The 19,479-nt window shown below is 36.4% G+C and overlaps 1 protein-coding gene across 1 annotated transcript in view; it reads left to right on the top strand.

The window, feature by feature from the left end:
• Positions 1-19,479, top strand: part of SEMA3D (semaphorin 3D) — a 224,868-nt gene that overhangs the window by 139,726 nt on the left and 65,663 nt on the right. The window contains exons 7-10 of the mRNA XM_007945255.1: positions 1,658-1,769; positions 3,036-3,105; positions 6,363-6,507; positions 16,631-16,657. Of these exons, the coding sequence (XP_007943446.1) occupies positions 1,658-1,769; positions 3,036-3,105; positions 6,363-6,507; positions 16,631-16,657 (354 nt within the window). The remainder of the gene's footprint in view (positions 1-1,657; positions 1,770-3,035; positions 3,106-6,362; positions 6,508-16,630; positions 16,658-19,479) is intronic.

The raw sequence follows: 19,479 nt of genomic DNA, 5'->3' as shown, positions 1-19,479 counted from the left end.
ACCAAACCGAAAAATCAAACTCACTGCTGTGGAGTCGGATTCGACTCATAATGACCCCTCTTTGGGTTTCTGAGACAATATCGCTATGGCAATAGATTGTCCAACCTTCCTTCCAAGGAGTGGCTGATGGGTTTGAACCGCCAGCCTCTGGTTAGCAGTCAAGTGCCTTAGGCATTACACCACCAGAGCTCCTTAATATCTTTAGAGTTGAATTTTCACAGTAATCATTGTAATACTAATATACTGCCGTCTCTTGTTTTCCCCACAGTCCTTTCTTCCTCTTCAAGAATAGCAAATATTTAGACAACACTGGGTTCTTTTTGGAGTCATCATTTAGATGTTTTTCTCTAATATTTAATTTTTCAGAGATAAAATACAAGCATTGGAAAGGCAGTTGCTAAATATTCAGTCGTGAAATTTGACTTGAAAGTTAACTTTTTATCAACTTTGTAGAACACAGATTCCCTGAGGGATAAAAAGTTTTATCCAATTTATATTTAAATTTAAACACATTAATGAGAAAAATGACTCCAAAAGTAATTTTTGTAAACAAAACTTTAAGTACCTAAAATGTTTAGTTCATGAAATAGTCTGTTTTGTATTATTATCATGACAGCAGAACTAGTTCAGTCAAATAAAAATCATAGTAATTTTGCAGTTACAAAGACATATTAATTTTAAAGTAAAAGCTTCTTCTGTAGCATCGCCAGGAGCTTTGGTGGCATAGTGCCTAAGTCATTTGACTGCTAACCAGAAGGTTGTCAGTTCAAACCCACCAGACACTCTGTGGAAGGAAGACTGGGCAATCTACTTCTGTAAAGATTTACCACCTCAGAAACCCAGTGGGGTCACTATGATTCGGAATCCAGTCAATGGCAGTGAGTTTGGTTTTGTTTTTTATTTGGAATTACTGATGAGCACAACCTTGTTTATTCTAGTTAATTAATTTAGAATCTTATGTTTTGTTAAATGCCTAAAGAACATTTTTAAGGAAATATTTTGGAGGGAAAACGAAGTATGGAAAATACAGATTAGTGTTTGAAATTTAAGATTGCTTTTTATGTATGTTATAGATAAGATTATGTTGTTTTAATGTTTAAACACTAGGGCATTGAATTTGGAAAGTGCTATAAATCTATAAGGAGGCATATTTCTAAAGAATGCACATATTGATCTCAATGATATGAATAACGTATCCAACTTTGTTCTAGCATTTATTGAATTCAAGTTGACTGGCACTGTGCTAAGCAATTTGCATACATTATTCCACTTAGAACTATATTTCAAGGAACTAATTATTTTATAGATGAGAAAATGGAGATTTGGACAATGAAATAACCTTTTGTAGGTCGTAGAGCAAAACATTAGCAGAGATGGTATTTGAATCCAAGCCTGCCTCATTTACTGTAACCTTGCACGCATCTCCTCTTTCAGTAGAGCTAAGATGCTAGCATTGAACCATGAGAAAAATGTTTGATATTGAAGGACAAAACTACCTTTCCTCCATTAGAAAGTTTAAGGACTACATACGTAGGCTCTGTATCTTCGTAAATAATAACATTAATAAGACACTACCTGTAACAGCACCAGTTCTTGTTAGTGATGCAATCATGATGGTAAATCTTTATCTTATTTTTTTTTTTTTCTTTTTTGCCAGAATGATGTAGGAGGACAACGTAGTCTGATAAACAAATGGACAACTTTTCTTAAGGCCAGATTAATTTGCTCAATTCCGGGAAGTGGGGCAGATACTCATTTTGATGAGCTTCGTAAGTTGTACTTTCCTTATTACTTAACAAAGCTTAACTAAGTAATTCAGCATTTATTTTATTTTAGCCCAAAGTCATCTTATATATCTCATCACAGGTTGCAGAAATGGTCTGACTTAACTTGCACACTTCCAAGCACATAAGACTCCAGGTTTGGGCACATGGGAATGAAAGCAGCTCCTTTCTTTGTAAGAATCCTTTAAGTTATTGAAGGAAATGAAACTCCAGAAGGAGACATAAAGCTATTAGCTCTGGGACAGCAACATCCAACCTTTCCATTTTCCTCACAGTCTTATGGTTGGAAGGAACCATCAATGCAGTGCCTAAGGCATTTGACTGCTAACCAGAAGGTTGGCGGTTCAAACTCACCAGCCATTCTGTGGAAGGAAGACTGGGCAGTCTACTTCCTTAAACATTTACGGCCTAGGAAACCCAATGTGGGCTGCTATGAGTGAGAATTGACTCCATGGCAGTGGGTTTGTTTTTTTGGTTTTTAGCCTGTGAGGTGGGAAGAACTCGGGTTCCTTATTCTAAGGATGCCCTCTGCTGGACACCATGGAAGGTTTGGTACCTGTGTCCTGACTCATTAACAAAAAGAAAACTCTGGAGCATTTAAAGAGATTCTGCTCTTTCACTTCACCTTCTTATCTTCCCCAAAATTAATCCTAGATGAATTTAAATTTAGCATCATTAGCTTTTATTTTCTTGAATTTGTATTTTTGCCATGTAATGTAAATGTTATTATATTTACAGTAGTAAAATGTATGTATAAAATATTTATAGAAAATTCTCATTTTGTGTATAATCCACAATCACATCTTCAGTAATCTTTCAAGGGGCATTATTTACACATAATTTAGTATCCATACTACATTATTTACTTGTGTAGCTATTGAATTACTAACAAGTTTATTTCAAGATAATGCTCTCTTTACACTGGAAGATAATCATATGATTTATGTTTATATTCTGTATGAACTGTCAGTTGCGAACTGTCGTGGAGATTGTCAGTGAACCATTTCATTTATAGGTGATTTGAGTAAACACCTATAGGGTTAAATGTTTAAATCAGTGTCATACTGCTAGAGAGCAAACCATTTTTTAACTCTAATGTCTTAAGTCATAATACAGTGACTATCACTGCCATCTTAATTTTTCATACATTTAAATAGAGTCTCATAAATATTGCATTATTAAATAAATACAAAAAAAAAGTTGTAACTCTGGAAAATAAAAACATCATGGATATTCTTTTCCCATTTATAGAAGACATTTACTTACTCCCCACAAGAGATGAAAGAAATCCTGTAGTATATGGAGTTTTTACTACAACCAGGTATGTTCAGAAAAAGTATTTTAATCCATCTAGAGAGTATTTATGTGTATGTAAGCCAATATAGTTATATGCTATTTTTGTCCAAGCTTTTGAAGTAGCATGTCATACACATGTCTGCATTTTACTTTTTCACTTAGGATTTCTCAGAAATCTTTTAAGATTAGCACATAAAATGTTTCCTTTTCCTTTTTACAGCAGCATGATATCCTCAACATCAATTACCATAACTTATTTCATCAGTGCCTTTACATGGACATTTCAATTATTTCCAAATCTTCGCTGTTACAAAGATTGTTGCAGTGACTAACCTTGCACATGTGCCATGGCCCATACTACCAAGTGCATCCCAGACTAGAAATGCTGAGTCAAAGGCATATGCAGACACAATTATAAGTACTTCCAACCTACCTATCAGAGAGTTTATACTAAATAAATGTCATCGTTGTTGTTTCGTCTATAATCATGTGATGGGATACTCTTGACATTATTAAAATCAAGCTACCTTATTTGGACTTCCTATTACTCCATAAAGATGGAAATGGATCTTATTATCACCATTTAACAACTTTACTAGTTTAAGCAAAGAATATTTATATTACTTGCCCAGAGAAGAGAAGCCAATTAGCAGTAAAATTGGCCAGAATTGAAGATGTTTTCGTAGTTTTTATTTCTTTATTCTTGTCACCTTTCTCCATTATGCTGTCCTGTATTTGCCAATGAGACACTGACTTTCTTAAAGGTTGTATTAGCATCTATGAAGCTCTTTTGACATGTAATTGAACGCTATTCTCTTAATGTTATATAATTTGGTAATTTAAACTTGATCTTTACTCTTGATAAATATCACTGTCCACAACACATTCTTGAAATACTTACCACCTTTTTGAACAGCTCTGCTATCGATCTTTATCAGTGTGGATTGATATTGGTATTGGAAGAATTGGAGGTACTGATATTGGTATTAAGAAGAATGGTCTTACTGCCTTCTTTTGAATACATTCTTAAAGTATTTTGCATGCAAATTATACATTAGCATGCTTTTTGTTTGAGCCTCATTTAGTAAACAATATGTTACGTAAAAATTAAAATGCACTATTAGGTCAAAATATATCTTCAAATAAAAGACTATTTGATTTATTATAAGATATGAAATGTGAATATTTACATGTAGTATAAAGAACATATCCTAAGACACTCTTATTCTGGTCTTCATTTTTCCTATCAATTTGTATTTGAATATAAAAAGATGCAAGAAAACCAGGTGCCTGTTACTCAAGTTAAATATCTCAGCCCTAGTTCTCTTGGCACTTTTCTATTCACAGGACTTTCTTTGAAGTCATTGTGTGTTCCGTACACAAGGCACAGATATGTGCCAGGAAAAAGTAGCCTCAAGATAGTTTTCTTTTCGCTTACCAAGTTCTGCCCACCCAGGGTGTGAAGTTACAAGTCAGTTCTTTGTTCTTGGTGTGCTTTTTTTTATTTTTAATGCTGCCATAAAGACTGAGGTAATGTCAGGATGTATGTCACATTCTTTGTCCAATGAAAAGACATAATTATCCTGTAATAACAGAAATGTCATTAAGCATGATTCATCATTGCTTGGAAATGTCATAAGTAGATCATGTAACTTTGATGGGAATGTCACCTCACTTCTTTAGCGGCTTTTTCCCCCAACCGCCTATTTACCATCACCTCTGCATATTCCCCATCAATGTCTTTCCAAGAACATTAATAGCTTAGATACTCAGGTTAGAGAGTCAGTAGCTCCTTTGTATAATGCGGAGATAATATTTCTCTTAGATCATAAGGGATGATCTCTTTCTTAAGATCAGGAGTCACTGAAAGTTTGACTCTAAGGAAGTGATTCCAATTTTCAGAAATAAAACAAAGAAGGAAACATCTGATGATAGTGTGAATACATTTCATCGTTAGCTTGTAAAAACGTTGTAGAATTCCTGTAGAGCTTTTCTGCCTTTTAATAATGTGGGCTACTATCCTTTGTTTGGAAGGAAGGTTGGGCAATCTACTTCCATAGTGATACTGCCTCGGAAACCCAAGGAGGGGTTGCTATGCGTCAGTTTGAATCAACGACACATAACAACAACAGCAACAACAATCCTTTGTGATTATGATTAACTTTAAGCACTGGATAAGCTACATTAATTCATAAACTCAAACTGAAAGCCAACATTGTTTTAACATTGTTAAAACCATTTGCTTTAAATCATCTGAGGAACTTATTTAATTGCATGTATTTATGGCCATGCACTCACTTTAAGAAAGCAGATAAGTGAGAGGATTATTACCCACATATCTAAAGGATTTATTTTTTTCTGAGAAATAAATAATATAACTTTTTATTTTAGAAAACATTTTATGAAGAAAATCATAAAATGGAGCTAGAGGCTTTTCTTCCCTCAGACAGCTGCTGGCTGCTGAGGCTGACAAGCCCAAGGTTGACAAGTAAAAAGGCACAGTCCTAATGTTACCAAACCACACAGCAGGCCATTAATTCAAATCCGTTGGAAGTCCCACAATCAGCAGAGTATGGCAGGCTGCTGAACAATGACACAGCTAAATGCAGTGTTCAAGCATGCCGTAAGCTAGAGACCATTCCAAAGCTGTTTCTTCTATACGGGAAGCAGACCACATACTCAAAGCAGCTACTCTGCTGCTCCAATAGATTCCACCATGGAGTGAATTACCAGTCTTAGAATCAGGAACAACTGCATTCAGCTAACCAGCCACTCTACTGGGCCCAGCCAAGTTGACACACAAACTTAACTACCACAACTGAGAAATAGATAATATAACTTTTTGTTTTCTGAGCATTTTAGAAAGAACTATTATGTTTTATAGTTTCAATTAAATTTAAGAACACATGGATAAATACAATATTCTTTCCTTTATACCATTCCTTATCTATGAATTTTTCTAGATAATTCTACTTATCCATTGGTGTCAACTTAAATGTCGCTTCCTCCTTAAAAACTTACTTGTCAGTCTTTATTCATTACCCATCCATGTGCCTCGATAGCTTCTTGTCATTACTTGTATGGAGTGTATTCCTTATCACACTTTATTCAGGATTACTAGACTAAAAGTTCCTTGAGGGCAGAGACACTTTTTGTCTATATTCCCTGGCATGTAATATGTGCACAATCATTTTTATCTACAGTATCTAGAACATAGTATGTGCTCAATAAATGTCGGCTGTATGAATCTGTGAGTGATTGAATCTTGTTGCTTGCCTTTAGCTCCATCTTCAAAGGCTCAGCTGTTTGTGTGTATAGCATGGCTGACATCAGAGCCGTTTTTAATGGACCATATGCTCATAAGGAAAGTGCAGACCATCGTTGGGTGCAGTATGATGGAAGAATTCCTTATCCTCGACCTGGTACAGTATGTATCCAAAATAATGATTTAATTGTTATCTTAATATTATATTTTCTAATTCTATTATAATGAATTATGGTAGTCACCCGAGAAACATGTTTACTGAAAAGGAATCTCAGGCATAGACAGGCTCAGAAATTTGCCTAAAGTCACAGAGCTAATAAGCAGTAGAGCTGTTTTAAACCTTGATTCTTTGGCTGCAGAGTTCAAGCTCTTAGCTTTCCCACGACGCTACTGTTTTCAAGAAACTGATGTTAAATTATATTTGTTTTCTCCTTATATGTAATATCTCTGATTAATACCTTTTTTGGGGGGATGGGGGTAGGTTGTGGTTAAAATTCAGAAAGCCACTCTACCTGGGAATATTTTTACCCATAGAATCTTGACAGTAAATATCTTGGACCATCACATTCTGAACTGTTTCTACATGAGTTTATTTAAACAAACAAGTAAAGGACTTACATCCTTCAGATCATTTTATTTTTAATTTCAATTATCTGGTTGTTTCAGCAGAAAGGATTTGTGGGTTGAAACCATCCACATTAATTATAAGAAATTATTCATGCCTGTAGATAAAGAAGTGTGCTATAATATTCAGGAACTGGAGATAATTGTCAAAATGAGTACATACTGATGCATAAAGACTGCATTATTTTTCAATTATAGTGTAAGACAGAGATGCTGCATAGGTGGTCATTAGTCATTTCACCACTTTCCCTGCCTCTGGCTGAAAGAGCTGTAAATTTTATATGAGGCTTAAAGACAACTCACATTTTACATGACTCTCCTCATAAATACACAGCTACTAAGCTGCCACAGAAATAATTATATACCTATAATACTTAATTATATGTATATAAATTTGGGAAAGAGAAAAGATGATCAGACATAGGGAAGGGACATTTAAGAGATATTCTTTATTCTTTCTAAATATCTATATTTCTCATGGAATTCCTGTGATGTTTTAAAATGTGTAAGCAATTTTGCATCTAACACTAAAGCTGAGAATTATGCCTTGTAACTAATTTTCATCTGTAGCCCACACTTGGGCCAAAATTGATAATGGAGACAGAAAATTTCCCTCTGCAGGACTCCACTAGATACTCTCTTTGATCTGTTTATTTATGTTATTTTGAAGAACTTAGAAAAAAATTATCCTAGCTCCTATCAAAATGTTTTATTTTCCTTACAGTTTTGGTTAAAAGGAGTTTCTTTCTTGTTGTTCTAATCCCAACTCAGGGTATATCTATGTATGCTTGTTTTAGATAGTGAAGAACCATATAAGCTATTTTAAATCAATCAGTTAAGGCATTAATGATATAATAATAGTATTAATAATATGAAATTATTATTATTAAAATAATATTTTTTAAATTTTAGTTGACCAACCTTTTCCAATTGGCTTCCATAAGAATGGTGATGAGCATTCCTTCTGACAAGTTTTCAGGAAGTATCTACAAAGCCACGGTAGTGAAAGGGAATCAGTCATTTCCAACAGATAAGTCCTTAGGTGGTGCAAATGATGCTCAACTCTTTGCCTAAATGTTCGTGGTTCAAACCCACACAGAAGTGCCTAGGAAGACAAGCCTGGTGATTTGCCTAAGACAGATCACAGCCTTGACAACCATATGATGCAATTCTACTCTGCACAGATGGGACGGCCATGGGTCAAAACAGACTTGATGGCAACTAGCAACTAGGTTCCTCTATGTTCTCTTTGAAGTGTCTGTTGTTGTTGTTGTTGTTGTTATGTGCCATCAAGTCGGACCCGACTCATAGCGACCCATCCTTGGATTTCCAAGGCAGTATCACTACGGAAGTAGATTGCCCTATCTTCCTTCCGCGGAGTGGCTGGTGGGTTTGAACCGCCAGCCTTCTGGTTAGCAGTCAAGTGCCTTAGCCACTATGCTACCAGAGCTCCCTTTGAAGTGACTAGGACCAAATAATGTAAGAGTGTACAATCTCTTCACTTCATTGCTTCTACAGTCATACTTTTTTTCTTCCTGATGTTTTTGATTTGCATACATTAGTATTACTGTGGTTTTCTACATTATATTTTGCATTGGGAATGCTGATGTTGAAATTAGGAACATCATATCTGTTACAAGATTCTGTTACACATATGTGCTTTTCCCAAACTATATGTATAAATACATTTATTTCCATTTTCAATAACCCTGCATTCATAAAATTATTGAAATTATATTCCATAGTGTATCAAGTAATTGCATTTGTAAATTGATAAATGTGATAAACTGTTGAATACTCTAACTGAAAAGAATTGCATTTATTTTTACATAATCTCCTGGCATTTTTTTCTATTTCTTTCCCTTTAAAGTTAAATTTGTTTTTCAATTGAAGCCACGATTCATCTTATTTTCTACAAACTCCAATTCAGAATTTTTTATAAAAACAAACATTTATTGCACACTTCTTATGATCTAGATAGTGTGATAAGCATATACATATTATTTCATCATATTCTTATGATAACAGGGTAGGATGAATATTTATTATTACAGTTTTATAGTTAAGAAAAAGGTTATAAATATGTTCAAGGTCTCATAGCTTGTGAAATGCTAGGACTTGAATAAATCGAGACCTATCAATTCCCACCTTCCAAGTGGGAGATCTAGGTTTGATTTCTGGTCAGTGCAGTCCATGCACAGCCACTGTCCATTGGTGGATACTGGTATTTGCTGTGATGCTGAACAGGTTTCAGTGGAGCTTCCAAACTAAAAGGGACTAGGGAGAAAGGCCTGGCAAACTATTTCTGAAAATCAGCTTTTGCCAAATAATTGGCTTTCGATGTGCCAAGGGGGCAGGCAGGCCACATCTTCTGACCTCCTCTAACCCCACAAGAGGAAGACAGAATCACCATCAACAGCCCAAGACCTATTGCTGCGAGGCCAGACATGCTGCCTCTCCCCAGCCCTCTCATCAGCCCTGACACCAACTGTTCCTCCTGCAGCACTCACCACCTTTCTGCTGGGTTCGGTAATTCACTGCAGTGGCCACACAGAACTCACAGATTATGGGGTTTATTAGGAAAGCACCAGGCTACAATTCCAGTTCAGGAAAAACCCTCAGTTTCTCTTACCCACTGTCTCTCAGCCAATAGTCTCTTGCAGTCTCTCTCCCAGCAGTGTGTGTCACTCGATGTCTCTCTCAGCAATGCGTGTCTCCTGCATCTCTTTCCCAGCAGCATGTGTCTCTTAGAAGCATGTGTCTCAAGAGCGCCTTTCTCTCAGGAGCACATTTCTCTCAGCAGCACGTCCTTCTCAGCCAGCAGTCAGAGAGATTTCTGACTCTAGGAAGCCTCCTTTTAGGCTGCCAGAGTGGCCAAACTAACCAATCGTAACATCAGAATTCCAAGCACCTGAGGGAGAGCTTACTTCCTGAAACATTGCTTTGTGCCACTCTCAACAGAAATACCCCAGGTGGATAACTTTAGCAATCAGGGGCTCCTTCATTCTCATGGCAAATTCCACCTCGGAGTTTACAAAGACTCATGGGTAGAAAAGCCACCCTAAGTAATTTACTACACCGCACTATGGAATGACCAGAATATTTACTGAGAGCCACTTTATGCTTAAGCCAAAAATTTTAACTAGACTATTAAAATCATATTTGCTATTTTATTTTCTGTGTCCATATTGCTCTTAATGTTGAATTCTAAGTTGTTCTCCCCAGCAGTGCTTTCTGTTGACATCATCACTAAGTAAATAAATACTACAACTTAGCTATTTTAACTTTTTAGTTTTGATAGAATGCTGTACTTCTTGTCACCTAAAGTCAAACCTAAACCTTAACTTTACCATAGTATCACTCTACAATATCAGTATGCCTGAAAATTCAAGGATGCAGTCAGAGTCCCTTCACTTCAACAGACTTTTCTGCCCTCTGGTGTTCAAATAGAATATCTGCACAAATTGTATTTTACTCAGATCAATTCTAAGGCACTTGACTGCTAACCAGAAGGCTGGCGGTTCAAACCCACCAGCCACTCCTCGGAAGGAAGGTTGGGCATTCCTACTTCCGTAGTGATACTGCCTAGGAAACCCAAGGAGGGGTCGCTATGAGTCTGGGCGACTCAACGGCAAATAACAACAACAACAACAATCTGCTGGGTCTTGGTAATAAGTTTCAAGAAATAAAATATGGAAGAATCCACAATAAAGTGGTGCAGGTTAGATACAGATGCCAAATTGATGTCAGGCTGAAAAAACAGGCTGCTATAAAACTCAGAATCTAGGAAAATTTTGCAAAGACTAAAAAATTTGTTTTTGAAATTTGATTTATTATTTAAAAAATTTACTTTGTGGTCTCCTTATCTATTCATAAAGAATGTTAAAGATGTATGCATGAATGTAAAATATGAGCAACTGTTACTTGAAACCAAGTTTCAATTTTTAAATCATTCTGTTATCAAAAAGGTGAGAAAAAGTACTTCTTTTTGAAGTTCAAATACGTAAAAAAATGAGTGTTCAATAATCTTGAGTCCTTTTGCTATGGTTTTAGATGATTTGTAAACCTCTTACTTTATAGAAATGGAAATTCAATTTTAAATTCCATTCTCTTCTCAAATAGTTACTGTTAAATTTTTTAGCTTTTACAGATTAAAGATTCACCTGTGAATGCCCCCCTCTGACTGCAGATTTTGGTATCAAGCACAAGGATGTAGTTATGGGCAGCATCTTCTACTTTTTTAACTTGATTTAACAAGTGGTCACTGCTAAGAGATGAACATACCAAGCTTCCCACTAGTAGTTTAAACACCAGCAAAAGCTGTTCTTTCTTTTCTTAAAACTACTAAAAGGGAAATGGTGCAAACGATGACTCAAAGGATCCTTGTGAATTTTTTGATTAAAAAATCTGAAGCAAAGGCATGTTTTGATAAAACACCATTAAGTGCTTAAACTCACTCTAGACTGTATATTTCAGCTTTGACTTCTCACTTTAGCTCTGCATCTTATACTGTTTGATGCTGGACAGACTGAATAAAAGCTCATTTTCAGCTCTTTCTAATTTTGGCTATTGTTAATTTTCTTCTTTTTTTTTTTTTTTAACTTTGGGAAGAAAGCATTAAAGTCATATAAAATATCAGAATCACTAAGTTAACCTCCTTCCTGTTTATTCCCCTTCTTGGTTTGCATCTGAATAAAGTATATCCTTTTATTGCAAATAAAAGAAAAAAATATTAAAATGTCCTGCAAAATCTTGAAGAATTGTTTAAACAAAATTAAGCAGTCTAAATAAACTTCTTCCCTCTCCAATTCTAATTCAAGAATACAGATCTTTACAAAAACTGAATATGCCTTTTCAGAAATCAATTTACATATTAATAAAGTATCCATTGCCATCCAGTCGATTCTGACTCCTAGTGACTCCGTGAGACAGAATAGAACTGCTACAGAGGGTTTCCAAGGTTTAATCTACAGCGTTCTGGTGGCGCAGTGCCTAAGGCATTTGACTGCTAACCAGAAGGCTGGTGGTTCAAACCCACCAGCTGCTCCTCTTCCATAGATATACCACCTCGGAAACCCAAGGAGGGATTGCTGTGAGTCGAATTGACTTGACGGCAGTGAGTTGTCTTTTTTTTTTTAAATCTATTGAGAAGCAGAAACAGCTGGTGGGTTTGAATCACTGACCTGATTAGCAACCGAGCTCTTAACCATCATGCGACTCACTCAGAAAACCAAAACTCACTTCCATCCAGTTGATTCCAACTCATAGCAAACTGCTTTGGGTTTCTGAGGTGGTAAATCTTTACTGAAGTAGATTGCCCAGTCTTCCTTCAGCAGAGTGGCTGGTAGGTTTGAACTGCCAACCTTCCGGTTAGCAGTCAAATGGCTTAGGCACTATGGCACCAGACATCCTTACCACACCACTAGGGCTCCTTATTAATCAACTGTTGTTGTTGTTATGTGCTGTCCAGTCGGACCCGACTCATAGCGACCCCTCCTTGGGTTTCTGAGACAGTATCACTATGGAAGTAGATTGCCCCATCTTCCTTCGAGGAGTGACTCACTATGAAAACAGTGTTAAGCAATTTTTTCAATTACTACAAATGTAAAAAAGCATTTTTTTTCCCTATAATACTGTTAAATCTTCTCAAGAACCAGAAGTACCACCATGTATATAATCCTCACATGAGTTTTGCTGTAGAGAAAATCAAAGGTAAAGGTTAAATAGTTTTCTCTCTTTCTGGTAGGGCCCTTATTATCTATCTTCTCTGCTTCAAGATAAAACTATCCAAACTCAGGATGTGGGTGTGGATATGTCTAACAGTTTTTCTTATTTCCTACCAAATTATTAGACTTGTAACTTTGCAAAAGACATTGAGAAATCACATGGATCAGCTGTGAATCTTGCGGATCTGCCTGTTCTAGAAAGGCATTTTTTATTCTAACATAACTAGGCATCACTGCCTTAACTGAAATTGGTTTATGGTTTTACTTCAAAAAAAAAAAAAAACCACAAATCTTGGAGGAATTAGATCATAAGGTAGTAATATATAATGCCAATGATTGTATGCTTACCAAAAACAAAATGAAACAAAAAACAAAACTCAATGCCATCAAGTCGATTCTGACTCACAGTGACCCCCTTTGGGTTTCCGAGGCAGTAAATTTTTATGCCACCAGATTGCCCCATCTTCCCTTAACAGAGCGGCTGGTGGGTTTGAACCACCAATCTTCTGGTTAGCAGTCAAATGCCTTAGGCACCACCATATGTATATGGTGGCATGGTGCCTAGGGCATTTGACTGCTAACCAGAAGGCTGGCAGTTCAACCATCCAGCCATTCCTCTTGCATAGAGATACTGCCTCAGAAACCCAAGGAGGGGTTGCTATGAGTTGGATTCGACTCAATGCCAGTGAGTTTGGTTTTTGGTGTGTGTGTGTGTGTGTGTATATATATATATATATATATATATATATGTAATCAGACTGCATATATGCAATGATATTTGACCTAGAACTAGAATTATTGCAGAAAAAAATCAATATGCATCTTAGTTGATGTTTTCAACAGCAGGGGTTTGAAGTAACCACGGAGTCTCAAATATCTAGAATTCTTTGGGCACTCTATTCTCTATTCCTGCTCTACCTAAGATGTTTGATATTTCAGGAATACAATTCTCTATTCTGTAATTCTATTTTCATAGACAGGTGATGGTTGTAAATCTTTGCTAATCTCAAATAATCTCAAAATTTTATGCCTTTATCAACCTCCTAATTGATAAAGTAAGAATTTTCTTGTAGAAAAGAATTTTAAGGTTTACTTAATAACACAGTTGTATCTGACCAAAGAAAAATCGATAATTTACAATTAATATTCTAATCTTTCATTTGTATTATAGTGTTATGTGATGGCCTAAGCACAAAAATCTACTGTCATCAAGTTGATTCTGACTCATAGCAATACTTTAGGACAGAGTAGAACTGCCCCATAGGTTTTCCAAGGCTGTAAATCTTCGTGGAAGTAGACTGTCTCATGAAATGCCTGGTGGGTTCCAATTGCAGACCTTTTGGTTAGCAGCCAAATGCCTTAACCACTGCACAATGAGAGCTCCTTAGTCTGAGCACAGGAGCCTGACAAATGCTCTCCCAGTGGTCTCCCATTTATGCGTATCAGGAATATATGTTTTTTGTTGCTCTTGTTATTCTTATTTGTGTTGTTGTTATTATTTTAAGCAAAGATTCCCTGTGTAATTTAAAATCTTTGGAAACCTTTGGGGAAATCTTATGTTTCACTGGCCCAGACATTCTTGCTTCTTTCTCATATTGGATTTACAGTTTCATTTTCATCCCAGTATTGTTTCACTACAGGCCCTTCCACATACTGGACAACAAAACTGTTACTTTGCAAGCACCTGCCTAAATTTTCACAGAGTATCTATCTTTCCTTCTCTTCCTCTGGGTTCTACTTTCTGCAAGTGTGGAGCAGAGACAGAGGAAAGACAGAACGACAGTCTGGACGTCCTGACTCCAAGAGCCTTGCCTTGACTACCCTGAAAGGGTCATTTCTCTTTATAAATAGCCTGCATTTCTCTAATATGGTGGGAGGCAACTGATGTCTAACTTACATCAAACTTTTCAACCAGCTTTCAGCTTGCTTTTCCTTAGGGCCAGAATTTGCTTTTAAAATGAGGTTCTCCAAAGCCCAGGCTACTTACTATGTGCAATAGTGTTTCATTTTTTTTTCTGGTATAGGAAGACATTCCTCTAAGCGAAAGAGAATGTTAAATTAAAAAATAAAAAAAGGTAATATCGGTTCCCCTCCGTGGTTGTACCCCTGGCCTATCTCTGCTATTTAATATAGGGTCTTTTTTTGCCCATATATGCTATGGGTTGATGCTTAGACGAATAGGCAGGAGGGACAGGGTGGCACCTATTACGTTTCCATCTTTGTATTGTACAAATAAAAATCAGGCTTCTTTTACATATTTATTTTATTTTTCCCAGTTTACTAAAAACGAAAGCCTGGTTCCCTGGCCCATTGTGCGGTGAACTCCCCCACATTAGTCATTCCTCTGATTAGTTTAAAAGGAAACTGCAGGCTGTAGAGAGCAGCCTGAAGCAGCAGGGGGAGAAAACTTGTAACAGCTGTCTGGTGTCTTGCCAAGGGGCAAAGTTCTCTCATTGGATAAAAACCATTTTTCTCCTCTTATCCATTGCTTCCCGCTGCACTACCAAAGGGCCTGTGCAAACAGGCAGATCTGCCAAGCATAACACAATCACACCTAACCAGCGGTGGCAGCCAGCCACGGGAGATAGGTGCTGGACCAGCCCGCGCTGCTCTTAGGTTCACCCTTTCATCTCAGGGATGTCTGGGCAGGTCCTCCTTTCTACTCTTGTGCTGGTATGAATGTTTCCAGAAAGATGCTGTCATTTTTAAGTTTTGGTAATAGCTTTCTTCTTTTTCTTCCCTCCACCCCCGCCCCCCTCAAATTTTAAACTATCTTAGAGCTTTTCAAAAGGTACCTGGAGACATAGATAATGTCCCTGATTTATTCCTTACACTTAAGGAGTTTAAAAAAAAATTGGTGGAAATCAGGCAAGTCTTACAAAACTCAAGACAGAAATAAATGATCCTTTAGATAGTGTGTGCTATAGCTACAAATTAAAACTGTATCTATGAAAAGAATACAACTTAATACCTGAGAGATACAGCTGCAATAGGAGAATTTTCTAGGAATTTTTGAAGGAAAATAAGTGAATATGACCATTTGAATTAGTTGTAGCATTTTCCCACACTTTCTCTCTGTCCGTCCCTCTCTCTCTCTCTCTTTTCCGTACGGAGTTTTCATTCCTGGTCATTCTTATCTGCATATGTTGCTTGGCATCTCAAATTACTTTTCAATCTGTGTGCTGCCCAGCTATGTAATATCAAAGCAATAATTCTACTGGTCTGAATGTACTAAAATAACAATATTTGGTTCAACGTGTACTATTTTAAACCTCAGGGAGTAACTCTACCAAATCACTTGCATTTGTGAAAGCAGAGTGGAGACGTGAACCTGAGAGATCACACATAGCAACCGAGAGAATAAAGATCTGATTCAAACGCTGGCAGCAGGCCATGAGGAAAAGCTTGCCATGAGTAAAAAATACATTTTCAAAGATCATTTTATAATAGTCGATAGAACCCAGGTGTTCCTTCTTTCCCTTTCTGCTTAGATTTTGTTACACTTCAACCTTTTGTCAGAGGTGGATAATAAGAAAAATTGTCATATTTATTTCTTTGCTAACTGTTCATATGATCACCTATATTTCCTTACATTAAAAATTCTAACTATTTAAGACTTTGATATCAAAACTGGGTCCTGGAGATCATGATATGAATTCTTTTGAAATATTGGCTACTGCATAGCTGCAACTACAAAGCAAAAGAGATTTTTTTTCTTTCTTTAAGTAGGAGGGCTGTTTCAAAAACATAATACAGGCAAAATCTTGCTTTTGCTTTGATTCTAACAATAGACAAACCTGATTGTTCCATAGGCATCATGAGCTCTAAAGCCACTGTGAATTGTCTTTGATCAAGCCTCAAACCGGCAGCCTGTGATTGGACAAGAGCTTTGTGTCCTCTGAGCTCCATATCCATTTGGAGCCCCTGCTTAATCTATTAAATATAGGCTTTCCTCCATTATCAAGTTGCCAGATTCTGCTTGGCTGGAGACAAAGTATTGGAAACAATGACTGAAGACACAGATCTTTAGATCAAGAACCAAATGGCTAATATTGTCAGACATTTCAAAGCTCTTTGGTGCAGACCTGGCAGAAATAAATTGATATCAAGAACGATTTGTTTCTTAATATCAGATATATTAGATTTCAGTGAAAGATAATATAACAAAGTAAAATAATCAGAAATTTTTTTTAATAGAAAATCATGAATGGATTTTTAGGACATCTTTTTAATATATTTATTTTTTTCTAATGCAGTTAGGTATTATGATTATATTGGTATAAAATTTTCAGTCAGGGGTCATCTACTGTGACTAACTGCAGGATCTTTAGCTCCTGAGAATGATCCTTGAAAGCTTTGCTTGAGAAGGAAAGGATGTTAATGGTGTCTTGACTCAGTTATTAGTAGCACTGAGAAGGTTGAACAATCTACTTCTGTAGTGATACTGCCTCAAAAACCCAAGGAGGGATCACTATGAGTTGGGTCCGGCTCCATGGTACATAACAACAACAATATAACTGGCTCAATTCTGTAGAGACTATGTTTTCATTTTGCCTAAAAAAAACTGCAGTAGGAGAAAAACATCCCTTTCCTGTGAACTTTCCATAATGTCACTGATTTTATTCGCTATTCCTGCATCATATAATCAGTTTTTTTAATTTTATAATGAGCAAAGGAATATATTAACCCCGTTAAGAATTTGAATGTGATATGATAACAAGTTTGTTCTATCTGAGGTAATTTTCCGAATTGTTGAAATTATAAAATAGGCTTAACATGTGGGGTGTTCTTTGAAGAAAGAATTAATCTTCCTATTTTTTCATGTTCTCTGGCTAATACTTGCTGCCATCGAGTTGATTCTGACTCACAGTGACCCCATAGGACAGAGTAGAACTGCCCTTCAGGGCTTCTAAGGTTGTGATCTTTACAGAAGCAGACTGCCACATCTTCTCTTTTCTTTTTAACTTTTTATTGTGATTTGCATGAAATTTTACAAAGCATATTCATTTTAAATCCAACAATTCTTACACATTTTGTTTTGTGACACTGGTTACATCCCTGCAGTGTAACACCTCACCTCACACTTCCTCCCTGTGGTTGCCCCTTCTTGGCTATGCATTGCTGCCTCCCTGTCTTCCTCCCTGTGCAAATGCTGCCCTCTAATTTCCCATGGTTGATTGTTCTAAGGAGTGCCTCTCCGTGGTGCAGGTATTCAGCTCATAGGTTTGTCTGCAGTTTGGCTGAGAGTTAAGCCACAGGAGTGAGATCAATTCCAGGCCTGAATGGTGACTCAGGGTCATAGACTCAGGAGTTTTACCAGTCTCTATCAGACAAGTAAAGCTGGTCTTTTTTATGATTTTGAGGGTTTTTTTTTTTTTCCCACATTTTGCTCCCATTCTATAGAGTCCATTTCTGATCCCTTTCCAAGTGGTTCACATTGGTACTGGGTACTATCTAGTTCTTCTGGTTTCAGAGTTATATAGGTTGAAGTTTTCATGGTTCATTAGTCCTTTGGAATAACTGCTTCCATGTATATTTGATTTTCTTCACTTTTCTTTGCTCTGGATGAGCAGAGACCAATACTTGCTAGTTAGATATCCACTCTCAACCTTTTAAGACCCCAGTTGCTACTCTCTGAGGTAAAATGTAAAACAGTATTTTTGTGTACTATGCTGTGTCAATTGAGCTTGATTTCCCCTGTGACCATGGTCCCCAGCCTGTAGGCCCAGGTACCCATTTTCTCAAGGCACCAATTTAAGTCATTATTATAAAAAGTAAAGGAAAGGTTTATATAAGGCAGGAACGTTTCTTTGTTGGTTACCAGGGATGGGAGGGGAGGGGAGGAAACACTGCAAAATTAATTAATTATTTTTTTAAAAAAGAAATTACCCTAACTTTGCTTCCTGTTTAGACTGCATATGGACATTTTTTGTAGCACATAAAAATACATATGTAGAAATATTGTCTCCAAAACCTATGCATGGTCATGGGTATATTCCCATTTGCCTATATACCTCTGACCATACCATAGATTAGTGTTTGATGCTACTGATATTACTGATAATAGCATTGTGTCTGCAATAGTATTTGCCTTTACTATATGTGCTCTGTGCAATTCTCTGTATCTCATTTTTCCTTAGTGCCACACCTTTTGTTATGATGAGTGGCTGGTGGGTTCGAACTGCTGACCTCTCACTCAGCAGCTGAGCTCTCTCTTAGCCAGTGTCACCAGGGCTCCTTTTTTTCTCTGGGTAATTGAGCGTACTTTGCACGAGTTTGAACTTTTTATGTATTACCACCAGGCGGCAGAATATACTAACTTTTGAATCCATGTGTGCTAGAATCACCTTACAGGCAATTTGAGGCTGAAGTGGAAAATTCCCTGAGGGTTTCTTCACAGATTCTTTAGGGGAAGAGCTGTTGAATTGTTCACAGTATAATTTTCACACCAGTTATAAATAACTAGGTAATTACAATAGCAAACTATTAAAGGTCTTTTAAATGTAATTTTTTTGTGACCATCTGTTGATTTGTTCTTTTTTCAATTTTTAATAAATATGATTTTAATCTACAACTTTGATCTTAAATTTACCCAAAGAAAATGGAAAATAATGATTTTTTTATATTTCCATATTTATAGATCAGTTTCTTAACAATTATTTCAATTTAAATTTCATATACCTTCATGAGAAACAATAAATAATCCAAATTCACTGTGTAAGTGAGCAAAATAGATAAATGTAATTTCAGATACTTTAGAGAGATAAACTGTACTTAAATATAT

This window comes from Orycteropus afer, unplaced genomic scaffold (genome assembly GCF_000298275.1).
Source record: "Orycteropus afer afer isolate SDZICR_OR568_19922 unplaced genomic scaffold, OryAfe1.0 scaffold00007, whole genome shotgun sequence".
NCBI classification, from domain to species: Eukaryota; Metazoa; Chordata; class Mammalia; order Tubulidentata; family Orycteropodidae; genus Orycteropus; species Orycteropus afer.
The sequence above is the reverse complement of the archived record's forward strand: the minus strand, read 5'-3'. Positions and strand labels throughout refer to the sequence as shown.